General features: G+C 35.1%; 1 protein-coding gene across 1 annotated transcript in view; it reads left to right on the forward strand.

Moving 5' to 3' along the window:
- LOC121318275 (calcium/calmodulin-dependent protein kinase type 1D-like) overlaps nt 1-3212 on the forward strand; it is a 92141-nt gene extending 88929 nt beyond the window's left edge. The window contains exons 9-11 of the mRNA XM_041254777.1: nt 139-226; nt 463-604; nt 1059-3212. Of these exons, the coding sequence (XP_041110711.1) occupies nt 139-226; nt 463-604; nt 1059-1189 (361 nt within the window). The 3' untranslated portion in view covers nt 1190-3212. The remainder of the gene's footprint in view (nt 1-138; nt 227-462; nt 605-1058) is intronic.
- The last annotated feature ends 11496 nt before the right edge of the window (nt 3213-14708 follow it).

Below are 14708 nucleotides of genomic sequence, written 5' to 3' on the forward strand. Positions count from 1 at the left end.
ATGATGCACTCAAATACTGTGGGGGGGAAGCCATGTATTATCACCGTATGAGCTGTCCTGGAACAGTATTTAGATCTTAAAACATTCAACTTATGCTTTTATTATTTACCAGCTAGCTTTGTGATTCTATTGTTTCAGGATTGCTGGCGATACAGCCCTCAGCAAGAATATCCACGAGTCTGTCAGTGCACAAATTAGAAAGAATTTTGCAAAAAGTAAATGGAGGGTAAGTGCTCTAGGATAATCTATTTCTTATTATCTTAACACAATGAATGAATAACACACTGACATTTAATCTCATTAGTGCATTTAGTAAAAAAAAAAAATAAAAAAAAACAGTACAGCGTGTGTTGCTTTGAACACAATCACTGATTGTTTTGGTAAATCAGCCATTGTCTGCTACTGTATCTCTTTATGTTGATCAGCACAAAGCAAAAAGTTTGTCTGACTGTTTATTTCCAGCAAGCCTTTAATGCCACAGCAGTTATCAGGCACATGAGACGATTGCACCTGGGCAGCAGCATGGAGGGCTCTCACCACCAACACGCACAGACCAGCCCGCACCTAAACAGCCCCCCAACAGCCCCAACAGCTCATAAAGATTGTAAGTACCTTCTAACCCCCTTTTTTTGACCTATTCAGGGAGCGTTCATAAGCGGCAAGAGGTTCATTAAGAAGCCTGTCCAAGTAACACATTGATGATAACACATCTATTCAAGTGGTGAAACGATGTAATAATTGGTTTTGTTCAAAGTTGGTTATGGAGAAGCTTTGCCATAATAAATAATGTTATAAAATATATTTTCTAAAAGATGAAGGCAAAAGTGTTTGTATTATTAACTTATCGTCTTCTAAAAAACATGTTGTTCTTTTTGTTGTAAATGAGGTACAGAATGTATTCTGCCACCTACACAACTGCCAGGATAGGTTGAAATGAGGCACTGTGCCAGTAACTTGCATTCTGTATCCAACAACTTACGCATATTCGTTTTACTTCAATGTCATAGAAATTGAAACATCTAAATATATTTTACTTGATCTTATTTTTTTCCCTTCAGGTATATCCCCCTCCACTGCTTGTAGTCTAGCGTGTGCAGCCTCATCCCCCTCCCCTGCCCTGTCTCCAGTAGGAGCCGAGCGGAAACCCAGACCCACCACAATGACCACAGTGCATACCGGAAGCAAGTGACCCACTCACCCTGCAGGGAACCAGAGGGGAAGTGACATCACTGTGAGATGTATCCCGCCATTCTCCTAATGATTTCACCCTGCCATGTGCACTAAAGCCTGGAAGGACTGGAAGAGAGGAAGACTTTTTATGGCCATGTTTTATACTGTAACTATAAATGAATTTCATGTATCATAGAACTTGCATTGAACTCCAGTGTATCCAAATGGATTTTTTCAGTATCCGGTTCTGTGCATATCCATTTTGAAACGTTCTGGTTTAATAAGGGACATTAGGCTTTCTCGGTGATTTTGCAACATGACTCCTGTGGCTTTGTACTGTTGTGTTTTTTTTTTTTTTTGTTTTGTTTTTTTGTTTTTTCTTCATAAATCAAAGTTATAACTGGAATGCCAAGTTCTGAAGTATTCATGTCCAAAGCTTTATTCCTGGTTTTCCAAGCTTCCTAGATCATGACTTTGAGACAAAGAAATGTTTTAGAATTTAAGAAACTTCTGTGAATTGCTTTTCAGTTGATCATTTTGGCATGGATTTTGATGGCTTTCTGAGAAAATAACACATAGGTCAATCAGTCAGACTTAGCCGTAATTAGCATTGGTTTGTAAGAAGACTGTAAATTGAAAACATCTTAAATTACAGTAATGGGGCTCTAGCTATGCTTTAGTTGATTTCTTATATATAAATCACTATAACCATTTCCTCCACATAATTATACTAATAGACACTTCATTAAAATCAGTATGTGAATATAGAAACAAATTAAGATTTAACATAGTAAACTTAGAAAAGCCTAAATTAGATGTTTTGCCATCTTAACAAACCCCAGAACCTATCATTTAAATATGCTGTAACTGTGTCCCATATGCTAAAACATACTATTTCTGTTTGAAGAAGTATCAGCTTTTTCCAAGGACAGACAGTTCTCAGGGAAACTAGTCATTTGAATCAGGTTCATTAAAATGATCCTATTAGAAAAGTGTAAAAACCTTGTAAAGGTTTACTGTGGTGTACAGTGATAAAAGCAAAGGAAGGTATAACAAGCATTATGTATCACAGATAAGTATGGTAAAACATGGCGAAAACCATAGTTAGCCATGATAAAACATATTACATGCAGACAGTAATATTAGTATGGTAAAGGCATGGCAAAATGTATGTTTTTCATGCAAATTTACCAAATCTGCTGTTATATATTTTTATGTGCCAAATACCTAACTTTGCTTAAATTAAGGGCATTGTAGCTCATGAAACAAACAAACAAAATCTGTAAATCCAAGTCAGTCTTCACGTATAAGAAAATGTACTGTATGATTTATTTCTCATATTAACAGATTCCATCTCAAATTTGTTTGAAGTGTGAGTAGTTTTAAAGTTTTGAATCTTTAGTCTTACTTACATGAGTAGTGTCAGTCAGTTACTTAATACTGCCTCTTACCATTGGATAACATTCTGATAACGAAGCCGGTAACAGTTTTTAAAAATTACCAACAAAACAAATAACAATTGTGATAAAGATAAAATGAAATCATTACATACAGTAATCATATTTTTAGTTGTTTGTAGCTTTTTAAAAAATAATTAAATCTGTCCTTTTTTTTTTGTACAGTAAATATAAAGTTATTTTATTTGGAAGATTATTTTTGGTAGTTTGTTTCTGTTAGTTACCAGTTACTCCCAGAATGCAGATAAGTAGCAAAAAAAAGGCAAAAAAAGTATTTTGTATTCAAGCGACTACAGTGCTACTGCAGACAAGGGTTTGTAATTAAATACTGTAGGCAGGGACTTCCACATCCAGGATACCACTGGAAAGTTAGAAATCACACAACATCCTTTAATGGGGTTTTTTTTTGTTGTTGTTGTTTTTGTTTAATTTTATTACAGTACAATATGCTGTTGGGAATCTAGAACTTAAAAAAAGAAACAAGAATTGGTAAACCATATCATGTGTTAACATCAGCCATTAAACACTTATGTGATTTTTTTTATTATTGAGGGCACAGAAAATAAAAACCAAAAAAAAAAAAAAACATGTACATGAATACAGAAAAACAGAATCCCTAATCATTGCCAAACTCAAGAACATTAAAGTTGTCCAACACTGCTAGCTAAGCTATTTTAAAACCTCAGGCAGTATCTTCCCCGTGATGCTCACCATGGAAATTGTTCTGGAATGCTGTGGTCATTTCTGACAGTGTACTTTTTTGTCTAAATGAGATCAGTGTTTGATTTGAACAAAGTTAAAAAGGAACGACAAATTTTGACACATCTAATTTAATGTTAGGTTTGTAACTTATTAAAATACACAACAGTATTTTTAATGGGCAAAATGTATATGCCTTCTCTTGATATGTGGACCATGTGTCCTGCTCGATAGTTAACATAGTATCCAATGCGGTCTTCTTTATTGAAGTTCTACATGGAGAAAGATTCCAGATTAAATACATATTAAAGTATACATTATTTAGATTGCCTGCCTGGAAAGAGGAGAAATGAAAAACGTCTTTCAAGTGTAAAATGAAAGGGATGCACAGTCTGAACAGGGGAAGTAGTGATAACTGAATGTATTTAATATTATGATACATGTCTGGGAAAGGGGCAAGGCTGCTTGACATGGTGAATGAACAGTAGGAAGCAATAACTTATTTTCACTCTATTTTTAATTCATTGATATTAGTAGAGCATGTTGCAAGTTTTTTTTTCCATTTTCATCAAAGCACTTGCTTATTCTTAAAATTATTTGTTTGAAGATGAAGTGCCCTGTTTTTATTTGCAATTTTTTTTTAAACTGATATTTCTTTGCTAACTATTTTTAAAATAAAGCTGGAAAATAACCTTTTTGCAATCATTAGCTTTCATGTAAATCTGTTCTTAAAAATTGAAGTTTTATGTCAATGTGCACCAAGTGTGTGGAACATCCAGTGTTTCCCATAAGTCAAACACAATCATGAAGGTTTGGGTTTACTATTAAAATATGTATTTCAGGCTAACTGGGCAAGTATTAAGCAAACTTCATAATGTAATGAAGGTATTTTCAGCAGTTAGATGTGCCAGACCTTCTGATGTGCCTGTGCTGCTTTATGCATTGCTTATCATTTATGATTATGCCTCATCTCTTTTTTGACTTTCATTTTTTTTTTTTAAATATAGCAAGTGAAGCTTTTCAATATGCAGCTGTCCCTGCTGATTTACTAGAGGCTGACTCATTTATAAGAGGAAGTGCATCAGTGTTGTATACACTTGAATTAGTCTTTTGCCAACCCAGAATCTGCTAGATGTATTTATATATGTATTATTAAGATATTAAATGTTTTTAATTGTGCTGTTATTTTTACAGCATATATTAACATCGTTTCATTCTGCACTTAGCAGGTTGCTGTAATTGAAACAACCTGACTGTCTGACTGTTCTGAGATTTTTTTTAGTCATCAGCTGGGCCACTACACCCAAACCTATTTTACTGCTTGTCACATATGGTGGGAAGCATAGACTGCAGTCTTTTGAAGTCTATAGATCATATTTACAAGTGTTCTCCAATATTAGAAGCTCTGAGGACCATCCTGTGTTTATGACTTGAATAACGCATTTAACATGAAGATTGTTTGACTTGCTAGTTTTTAATGTTCTTAAAGCCAGTCTACACTAACCATTTTGTGGAGCAACCGAAAAGTACTGATTAGAACAGAAAGTCGTCTAAAAAAGTATACACTGATGCACAAAAGAAACGCAACACTAAGGTCTAATGGATTTAATCAAATATTTTAAACATAGATGTCAAACTAAATCACAGAAAAATTGAACAAAAATACAGATCAAAGAATCATGATACGATTTCAGTATGAAACATGACACACTGTCAAAATGAAAACATTACAAAGTTAGTATTGGGTATGACCTCCCTGAGCATAACATAATCCTAGCAGTGTTCATGCATAGTAGACCTGCTCAGCCTCTGGATAGACTGCTGTGTGATATTCCACCACTCTTCCTGTGCAGCTGCAGCCAAGTGGTAAAGGCTGGCTGGTTGCGGTTGTCTCCTGTGGATGGCAGTGGCTATTTGGTCCCACAGATGTTCTGTTGGACTCAGTTCAGGAGAAAAAGCTGGCTACAGCAAGACCTCAACATTGTATTATTGAAGTCGTGCAATTGTAATCCTAGCACTGTGTGGTCTTGCATTGTCCTGCTGTAAAATCCATACTTCCAGATTGGCTTGCAAGAATGGAAAAAGTGTTGCCTCAAGAACTTCGTCAATGTATCGCTGACCAGTAAAGTTGCCCTCAAGCTGCACCAAAGACATTCTTGTGTTAAAGGAGATTCCTCCCCACATCATCACACTTCCACCGCCACCAGTTGGCTTGAACAACGCAACAGTCAGCATAGCGCTCACCACAGCGTCTCCACACATGCTGTATTCTGTCTGGTCTGTCATGGGCAAAACAGCATTCATCTGTAAATAAAACACTCCACCACTCTCTCTGCCGCCACCTCAGATGTTTTCTGGCCCACAGAAGATGAAGATTTTGTCTCTCAGCTGTCAACATGTTACCTTGAACAACGTCCGAGCATGCAAATCATTTTCATGCAGACAGCGAGCTACAGTCATTTTGCTGATATTTGGGTTATTTCTTCCTGCAATTTCTCATGCTGTAGCCACTGCAGTCTGAAAACGATTACGCAGATGGATCATCCGTATGTGACAATCCTGGGCCGGTGTGGTGGCCCTCTGTCTTCCAGGACATGGCCTTTCCTGGTTTCTCTGGACTAGTCTGCTGATTGTTGAAGCAGAACATCTCATTCTCCAGGCAACTTCTCTCACAGACAGGCTGCCTTCAATCATGCCGATAGCAGATAGGCAATCTTCATTACTCAAGCGGGACATGGCTGTATCTTCGCTGTTCTTGCCTTAATTTAAATCGTTTCATCTTTTCAAATGGCTATTTATACAGATTCTTAATCAACTCACTTTGGCAATTTTAATTCAACTCTAATACCAAACACTGAGCACGTGTCATTTTTATGAAATCACATGACTTGAGCTCAGTATTTTGTTACCCCAAGGAAAAATACTACTCAAACAATCAACAAACCTGTCTGCTCACTATGTCAAATGTAAATAACATTATGTATGTGCACAATGAGCTATTGATGTAAAACTTAGTCTGTTGCATTTTCATTTTGTACATCAGTATATATATATATATATATATTTCCCAACATACACATAATGATTCAGTTACATATGAATGTATTTGCCAACAAGGTACTGCTTGAGTTAAGTTCCTGAGACGTGTATGACACCACGGTGTACAATCTTATTTAGAACCACCAAAATCCATAGTTATAAATCTATCATCCCTGCATCACCTGACATTTTGTAATTCAATTTATTATCAATTCATGCACCTCTTGCATCTCATTAGTATGAGGCTGCTGGCTTATGAGAGGAGGTAGGGAAGTCAGTGTCAGCACACTTGCAGTATATTAGTCATTTGTCCTCTAAAACAAGTGCAGGACTCAAGAATCTGCATTGAAAGGCAACAGTTAATAACATAGGCTGGACATAATAATTTTAGTGCAGTGCTGACTTTGAAAATTTGTCCAAGGTAATCAGGGCCATCTCGTTACTGTAGAACTGTTGAATTGCTCACCTAGTTAATATTAAAGATGCACAAAAGCTATATTCCATACAGACTTACCAGCAAATAGTGCTTCTATTTCATGGTGTTTCATGGTGATGCAGATTAAATCTTGCTATGTGTCTAATGAGCGGAACGCTAAATCACTGTTGGGTTTCAGTAATTTACAGTGAAAAAGCCAACCTCAGTTTCTAACCAAAGAGAATATACTTCAAAGGTGATTGTACCTGTTGAACTGAGACATGAACCACTTCCCTGAGTTTTCTCCCTGTATGCACTGTACAAACAGCGTTTGGATTTCTCATTTTCAAATGCATGGCAGTTTGTTTAAACACAAAGGGCTGATATGACAATACCATTCTTAATTTGTTCAGGTTAACAAGTCTTAAATTGTGGATGAATTTCATTGGGAACCAGGAAGTGCACACTGTCAGTGTTTTGAAAATCACAAGTGAAATATATCTTAAAATGCATTAACTATACAGAAACTATCATACAAATAAATGCATGACCCAGCGCTGCATGAACAAATAAAAGAATCATTCAAATATAAAGAATTATTTGCAGTCTTAATACATTTCAGACCAAGACACTGTTTTGTTGTTTTAAATTGTTTTAAATTGTAATTTCTACAGCATGTGTTAAGAAATAATAATAATTTTTAAAACAATGTAATTTGGTTATTGCAGTCTGACAACATGATTTGGTTGGTAATTCTAAAGTATGATTAACACATTATTGAAAATGACGAGGTCATGACTATGTCTTTGAATATTACAAAGCAGATATTATAAAGGAACAAAATTGTAGGAAAGTGACAATTTAGACTAATTTTCATTATAAAATGCCTTTAAGTTTAAATAGGTGGACAGTTTTGTAAGACTATGTTAACAGTTTTGGTTATACTGTACTTGTTTTGCTAAATTTTGGCCAACAATACTTAATAAGGGTTGGAAATTAGTATAGTTAACAAACAACAGGAACCAAAAAACAGAAAAAAAGTTCATTCATGTTCAGTAACAAAAAAAACATTTTAAAAAAATCAACCAATAAACTTGTCTTCTAAATTAATTAAACTTATTTTTCCAAGATACTTGAAGATGCTTCCAAATTCTTCAGAGTGAAACATGTTTCAAGTGCTTCAGATTCAAAGTTTGGGTCCCTACGACGATGCTATATATATATATATATATATATATATATATATATATATATATATATATATATATATATATATATATATAAACTGAAAACAAATGGTCTGTGATTGTTCTATTTTCATGAGAATACTGTCCAAAAGAAAATGAAACAAAGTATTTACTCTTTGCATGTAATAAAGATTCCAGGAAATTCTGACTGTGATGTTGCAAATTGTTATGGGGCCTATATAGCAAAAGACTCTGCCTTTGACAATCATGTAAACATATCAACATTTCTATCATGATTAAAATAAAAGATGAGAATAATTGTTTTTCTCCAATAAATTCAGATCAACCATTCTCTATTGCCTATTTCATTTGTACATTAACAGACATCAAACCCTAACTAAAGGAAATCCTCTGAATCAGTTGATATGGAACACTTATTATCCCCTGCTGGGAAGGAAAACCGCGGTCATCAACCTTTTCATCATCTCTAGTGGAGGATGTATAATGTATGTAATGTATAGTACAAAATGTTCATCCAGCTGCAATTATTCTCTGCAAAGACTGGAGATTATAAACCATCTTTCTACTTTATACAGATTATAAAAATCATAATGCAAAATCTTAGCAGGCTGATTAGTCAGCCATACAAAATACCAGTTTTCTAAACTCTCTAGATGTAGATACCTCCTTTTGAATGAAACTTTTATTCCAAACAGCAGTTTCATCTAATGGCTTATTGTCATGCATGTTGGCTGTGTCCTGTGCTACTAGGCAAGGCTGCCCTGCCTCCTCTTTTGACTTTGTCCAACCTTTTGAGCCTTTAGTTCTTGCTACAGTATGTGCATAATAACCAATTAGGAATTCTTTAAGAAATTAGGAATGAAACAATACAGAGGACATTAAAATGGGAAGGAGGCCAGTTAAATTGAATTAATATCTTAAAAAATGTGTTTTATACAGCACAAATCCTCAGTTACAGATCTGATTACATGAATACGTTGTATTGATAAATTATTAAATGAATCAATCAATCCAAATCTCATGTTCTATGCATAGCACATATACTGTGTTTCTACAATTTGTATATGGAAATTTGTATACAGCTTTATAATGTGGGAGAGCATCACATATTTTTATACTAAACCATTCCTCCAAAAACCGCAAATACTCACCCGCTTACTACAGATCAGTGAGCAGAATGATTTGCAAGCAAGCATAGGTGCGATTTACCATCTTAGATCCTTCTGGTTCTTGATTATTTAAAAACAAAAACAAAAAGTTTGGTCACATAAAAAATTGAACAGCTTTTGTACACCTGAATTATCTTTTATTTAGAACAAAGAATACCAAGCTTAAAATAAAGCACTCAACTTATTTCAGCCAACGATGATGACCAGCAACAGCAGTTCAGATTAAACATGTAACTCAAATGAATGTGAAAGTTGAATGGATACTGTGCATTTGTGCATGGCCTTCCCATAAAACAGTGTTAACTCATTATTGTCAGTTATCCAATCACAAAAGCACACAAGGACAGTGAGCCTTATTGTGTTAATAGTAGACCATTATGAGAGAGTCTCTCAGTTTGGCTCATGCAACCATTTATTCAAGACGTTTTTGTTTTTTTGCCAAGAAGAAAAGATTCCACTACAAAGGGAATACCAGGAGACTAATCAAGATTCATCATATAGATTTTTGTTCTGATTTGGCCAATACCTACCCCTACCCAGGAAGGTACTGCATGCAGTTTATTGGCTTGTAACATCTTCTGGCACTTTAAAGCTCAAATGTGTTTCCATTGAAAAGTTATTTTTCAATAAAAGAACAAAGTAGAGGCACTAAACTTGTGTTCTTATTTCAAATGGAGTTGAACCACATACAGCATGAAATCCAACCAATGGATCTAAGTTTGGTTACACAGTGAATATATATGCATCATGAATAGATGTTTAGTGTAAAACCTTTATTCATCTCATATAGCACGGATGAATCGAATGCTGATACAGGTTTTCTAGAGTGTAAAAATTATCTCTGAGCAGTCTGAAACATGTACTAACTGGTATTTTTAAGCTTCAATCTGCATACACGTGTAAACATGAGCAGTCAAGATAGAAGGTTGTTATTAATTTTGTGGTCTATTTTAATGTTCTATATGTGTGCAGTTTGTTGTGTGGTGTAGTCATACAAGTCTGGTTTAAATTCCATGGAATGCCAGGCTGACAATCTAGGCTGAAGACCAATATGGATCGCTGATCCCCTCATCTTGTTTCAGTGAAGGTCAGACACATGACAAGGCCAGGTAGACGTTACTCAGGCTGGGCCCTCCAGGGCTCAGTAGTTTGACAGTGGGAATGGGAGCTCTTCAACCTTCCTGATCGATAAGTGGGTTGCAAATGTGAGACAATATTTGAATTGGGCATTCCAGATTAGGTAGAAAAATGTATACAATTGATGGAAAAAACTATAATAATAATAATAATAATAATAATAATAATAATAATAATAACAATGTAGCCGACTCTGTTCTGCATGTGTTATTACCCTTTGTTAATATCATAAAGACAATAAAAAATACAGTGGAATGGCATCTGCAAAATAATATGGCTATTCATTTTTTGTACATTTAGATATACTGCTGTTTAGATCATTGAATATAGCCTTAAGCAACCTTTAAAAGTATCTCCACTTTTATAAAATCCTCCACTGTTATCTATCAAGAAGTCAAAGCTGTGACTCATATAAATACATTTATTTGAATAATTATCCAAACAATTCCCAGACAGTGATCTTCAAATGCTAGGCACAGAAAAGAAACAACAATATTTGTCTTGCATTACAATTTACATGCTTCCATGCCAAAGAAATGTCTTAATTAGCAATTTATATTCAGTGAAAAGAGACACACAACTCAGGTCTACATGGCTCTGCAAATTTAAACATTGGCTTTACAATTAGCTTCTTGGCTCTGAAAAAGACCCAGATCAAAGGAACAGCTTGACAGGTCCCATGTTGAATGAGTTCATATGGTCTCAGTGTAAAATTGCGTCACACTAAATTGCAAGTGCTTTACAGAGTTCATATCCTTCTGTCAGGCTGCTTCTGAAAACCCTTGCGTACAGGTTTCTACTATCAAAAAAACCGGAGAGAACATGTCCACTTAACCTTTTCCGTACCAGTGACCAAATGTCATAAACACATTATTAAAAATAAAGGTTGTAAGAGTATATAACATGCAAAAATTGTGTTTGGCTTCTAAAAAAGAAATTGCATACTTGATCGTCTGTTGTGTAGGGTGAGTCATGAAGTCAGTGGAGCACAGGTTTTTGTCTTAGCTTTGCCAGGGTGCTAATATTGGCATGGGGGGCACTTAATTGGTCATAAAGGGCAGGCCTTTATCACCCAGTAGCCTGGGTTAAAGAGGTGATTGGCTTGGTGGTGAGATCAGAGGGCGCCATAGACTTTAAGTTCTCTGGAACTCTTGCCTGGAGTTTCAAAAGTGTAATTGTTCCTAAAATCCCACATTAGTATGGTATTAAAATAAACACTTTAAATTGTATAGATGTAGATACAGATATAGCTAACCTTAGGTAATACTATTGATTGGCAGAACCCAGCTGTGTAGGGGAGTTATACAAATATTATAATTTATAAATAAATTATTTCAAGACTTAAATAAAATAAGAAATAAATAATAAATATACATGAATGCTCAAGATCTAGGAGGCTTTGTATTTGTTTTCTCCAGCTCCTGACCACAAAAGAACCTGGAGGCTGTCTTTATCTCCCAGCTGGCTCATCTTCAGTCAATATAGATTTTCCGTTTCATATTCCAGCCCACAGCTTAGCTAAAAGGTAAATATTGACACGTTCTTCAGCACACTCGGAGATGTTGCTTGGAATGATTATGCAAAACATCTTGTTTAAGCTTAACAGCAATGCATGTTTATTTGTAATGTAAGCAGAAAAAAGTGTCAGGCTGGAGTAAAAAATTTTAGATGTCTAAAAGAATTTTAGTCTTTTTATTTTAGATGAACTGAGAAGTGGCATGGTTATGAATTTAAATAGATAATAAGCAATGTGCTCCTGTAACCAGTTAAGCAATTGAGGTAAGTAAGCATTATTAGGAGCAGAGACAGCTGATATTGTTAAGGTTAGACTGAAGATATCTTTGATCAGGTTTTATTTAAATGTGTTTTTAATAGTTGTAGTGTTCATGAAGGACACTTTTGTGCATTTGTTAGAGTATGATTTGGTATTGTCCAAAACAGAGAATTTATATTTAAAAAAGTTCTGTTTACAAACCAGGCTTTATTCTTTTGGAAGCCAGCTGTATCAGTCAATACAGCTGACCTCCTATCAAGTCCCCTTAAATTATTAGGATTAGCCCCTTAGATGTAAGGGCTACATAGACATCCCATGAAAACAGTCATAAGCAAATCCAGAATATTTAGAAATGGTTAATATGAAGGGAATGAGATTTTCTATAATTCTAAACTGCTGCTTTCAAAGTGCCTTTACTATATTACTCATTGTTACCATGAAGTTTGCAGATGTAGCTAGATAGAAGATTAGCAATGAGCCTCCTTTCTGACAGTTGTTGATGTCACAGAATAGTCCACAGGAGGTAAAGACTGTAAAGTCACAGCCTAGACCAATCTTCAGTAGAAGGTATCTGATATGAAAGAGGCACTGTCTTACTCTGACCTCTTGCTTGCACTAATTAGAAGTTTTGATTTAGCATTGGTATTGTTTTATCTAATTGCTAAACCATCATTTGCCAAATCTGTTACGTTACACTTACCGGTATTTTTGCAAAAAAAAAAAAAAAAAAAAAAACCTTTATTCATGCGACTAGGAAATCTATTTTTAAAAAAATGGAAACTGGTCTTTGATTTCTTGGCGTTGTTTTTTTAATAATATACTTTCTGGTCTCCTAAGATTTATTTTTCAAACAAACATAATGGTGTTTAAACAATTCCATCAACTTAGCCAAGTCATTGTCTATGAATGTCTTCCCGACTCCTTAGGGGCCCAAGGAAACACATAGATGAAACTGAGCCAAGAACACTTGAGAGACTCTGTCAGTCAATAATGCAGTACAAGTATGAAGGGATACACTTGCTAGTAGAGGGCAGAGTGAGAGATTCAGTTACATTTATCAGGAACTAGATACCTTGAACCCACATGTCACATGCAACTTAAATACTTCATAAACTATAGCAAATTGATAGCAGATACATCTTAAAATAAAAGTACATACAGTACATGTGTATGAAAACTATAGCTGATCCAAGTGGTCTGTTAAATTGTATTTAATGTGAAAACCCATTAAACAAAAATGTTGAGTAAGCAGCAAGCATAAAAATGAATCATTACCTGTAGAGAGGTCATGCTGCGAAAGTTGTAATGAGTGATATTATAATAACACTGATATGTGACATCATCGCTGTATATGAAGCTGGAAGGAATGGGTCCATTGTATGCTGAGATTTTTTGAGAGAAAAGTGAGACTAGGTGCAAATGCTTGAGTCTCATAATTCAGGTGTACCTGGTGTTATGATGTACACAAGTTAATAAAGTACAATCAAGTGGCATCAGGAAAATACTAGTTTACTAGACAACTACCACATATTCAATTACTGTATTCAATTCACTGTGAATATCACTTCCACCATACTGCTTTAACATAGCTTATTGATACCAGCAATGTTCTCATTCACATCTATCAACAACATGCCAAAACCTCTCTTCCCAAGTCCAAAACACCCAAGAAAAAAACTGATCTCTACAAAACTCTATCCTTCCACAGGATCATAACTTAGAATTTCACCATTCTACTGGCTGATCTTTCAATACAGACTTCACAATCTCCACAGTAATATTGTGGTATGGTATATAACTCATATGAAATGCAATGGGCTGGAACAACCTAGGTTCTTCCCTTGTTATAATCATTCCGCAAACATTATCTTTGACTCAGTTTTGCTCCTCTTAGTTGTCACTCAACCACGGTCTTGGGATGACTGTCAGTGATGAGACCTGGATTATGGGACTGTACATCTTAAATTTGATTTGATAAAGCTTTACTGTCTTGACAGTCCTACAGTTTTTATGGACAAATTCCTCAAACAAAGGATGCATTATTTGTCAACCCTAACTTGAAACAAGGCTTTTCTTGATATGACTAATCCTGACAGGAAAGAAGCATGTATGCAAAGAACTAACAACACCCAGGGGTTTAACACACCCAGGAATAGAAGAGAGGCTTCATTGAAGCATGTTTTACCTGTGTCCCTTGACCTCAAACATGTGAAAAATTAAAAATCATAGAAGGTCAATCATACCACAAATGAAAAATGCCAGAGTCACAAAAAAAATCTCATTCTCATTATTGCATGAAATGGCATAAAAAAAACCAATATTCCATTTTTACTGATGCACTGTAGAACATAATCGGCTGGATAGATGCTTCCAAATATTAACACATGATTACTGTTTACTGTAGTCAAAATATTCACTATGTATGATTCTATCTTCACAAGTAAGACGGTGGATAAGTATTTATCCAATCCCTAATTTATAGTTTGCGCAACAATCTGTTCCTAAGAAAATCCTGTAGAAAGACAGACTGTGAATTTAATTAAGATTCATGGTACAACAGGGTGTTGTGATGTGTTGAAATATCCCAATAGCTGTGTCTGTTAAGACGGACAACTCTATATAATGCTTGGTACACATTCA

The sequence above is a fragment of the Polyodon spathula genome, chromosome 7 (assembly GCF_017654505.1).
Source record: "Polyodon spathula isolate WHYD16114869_AA chromosome 7, ASM1765450v1, whole genome shotgun sequence".
NCBI lineage: Eukaryota > Metazoa > Chordata > Actinopteri > Acipenseriformes > Polyodontidae > Polyodon > Polyodon spathula.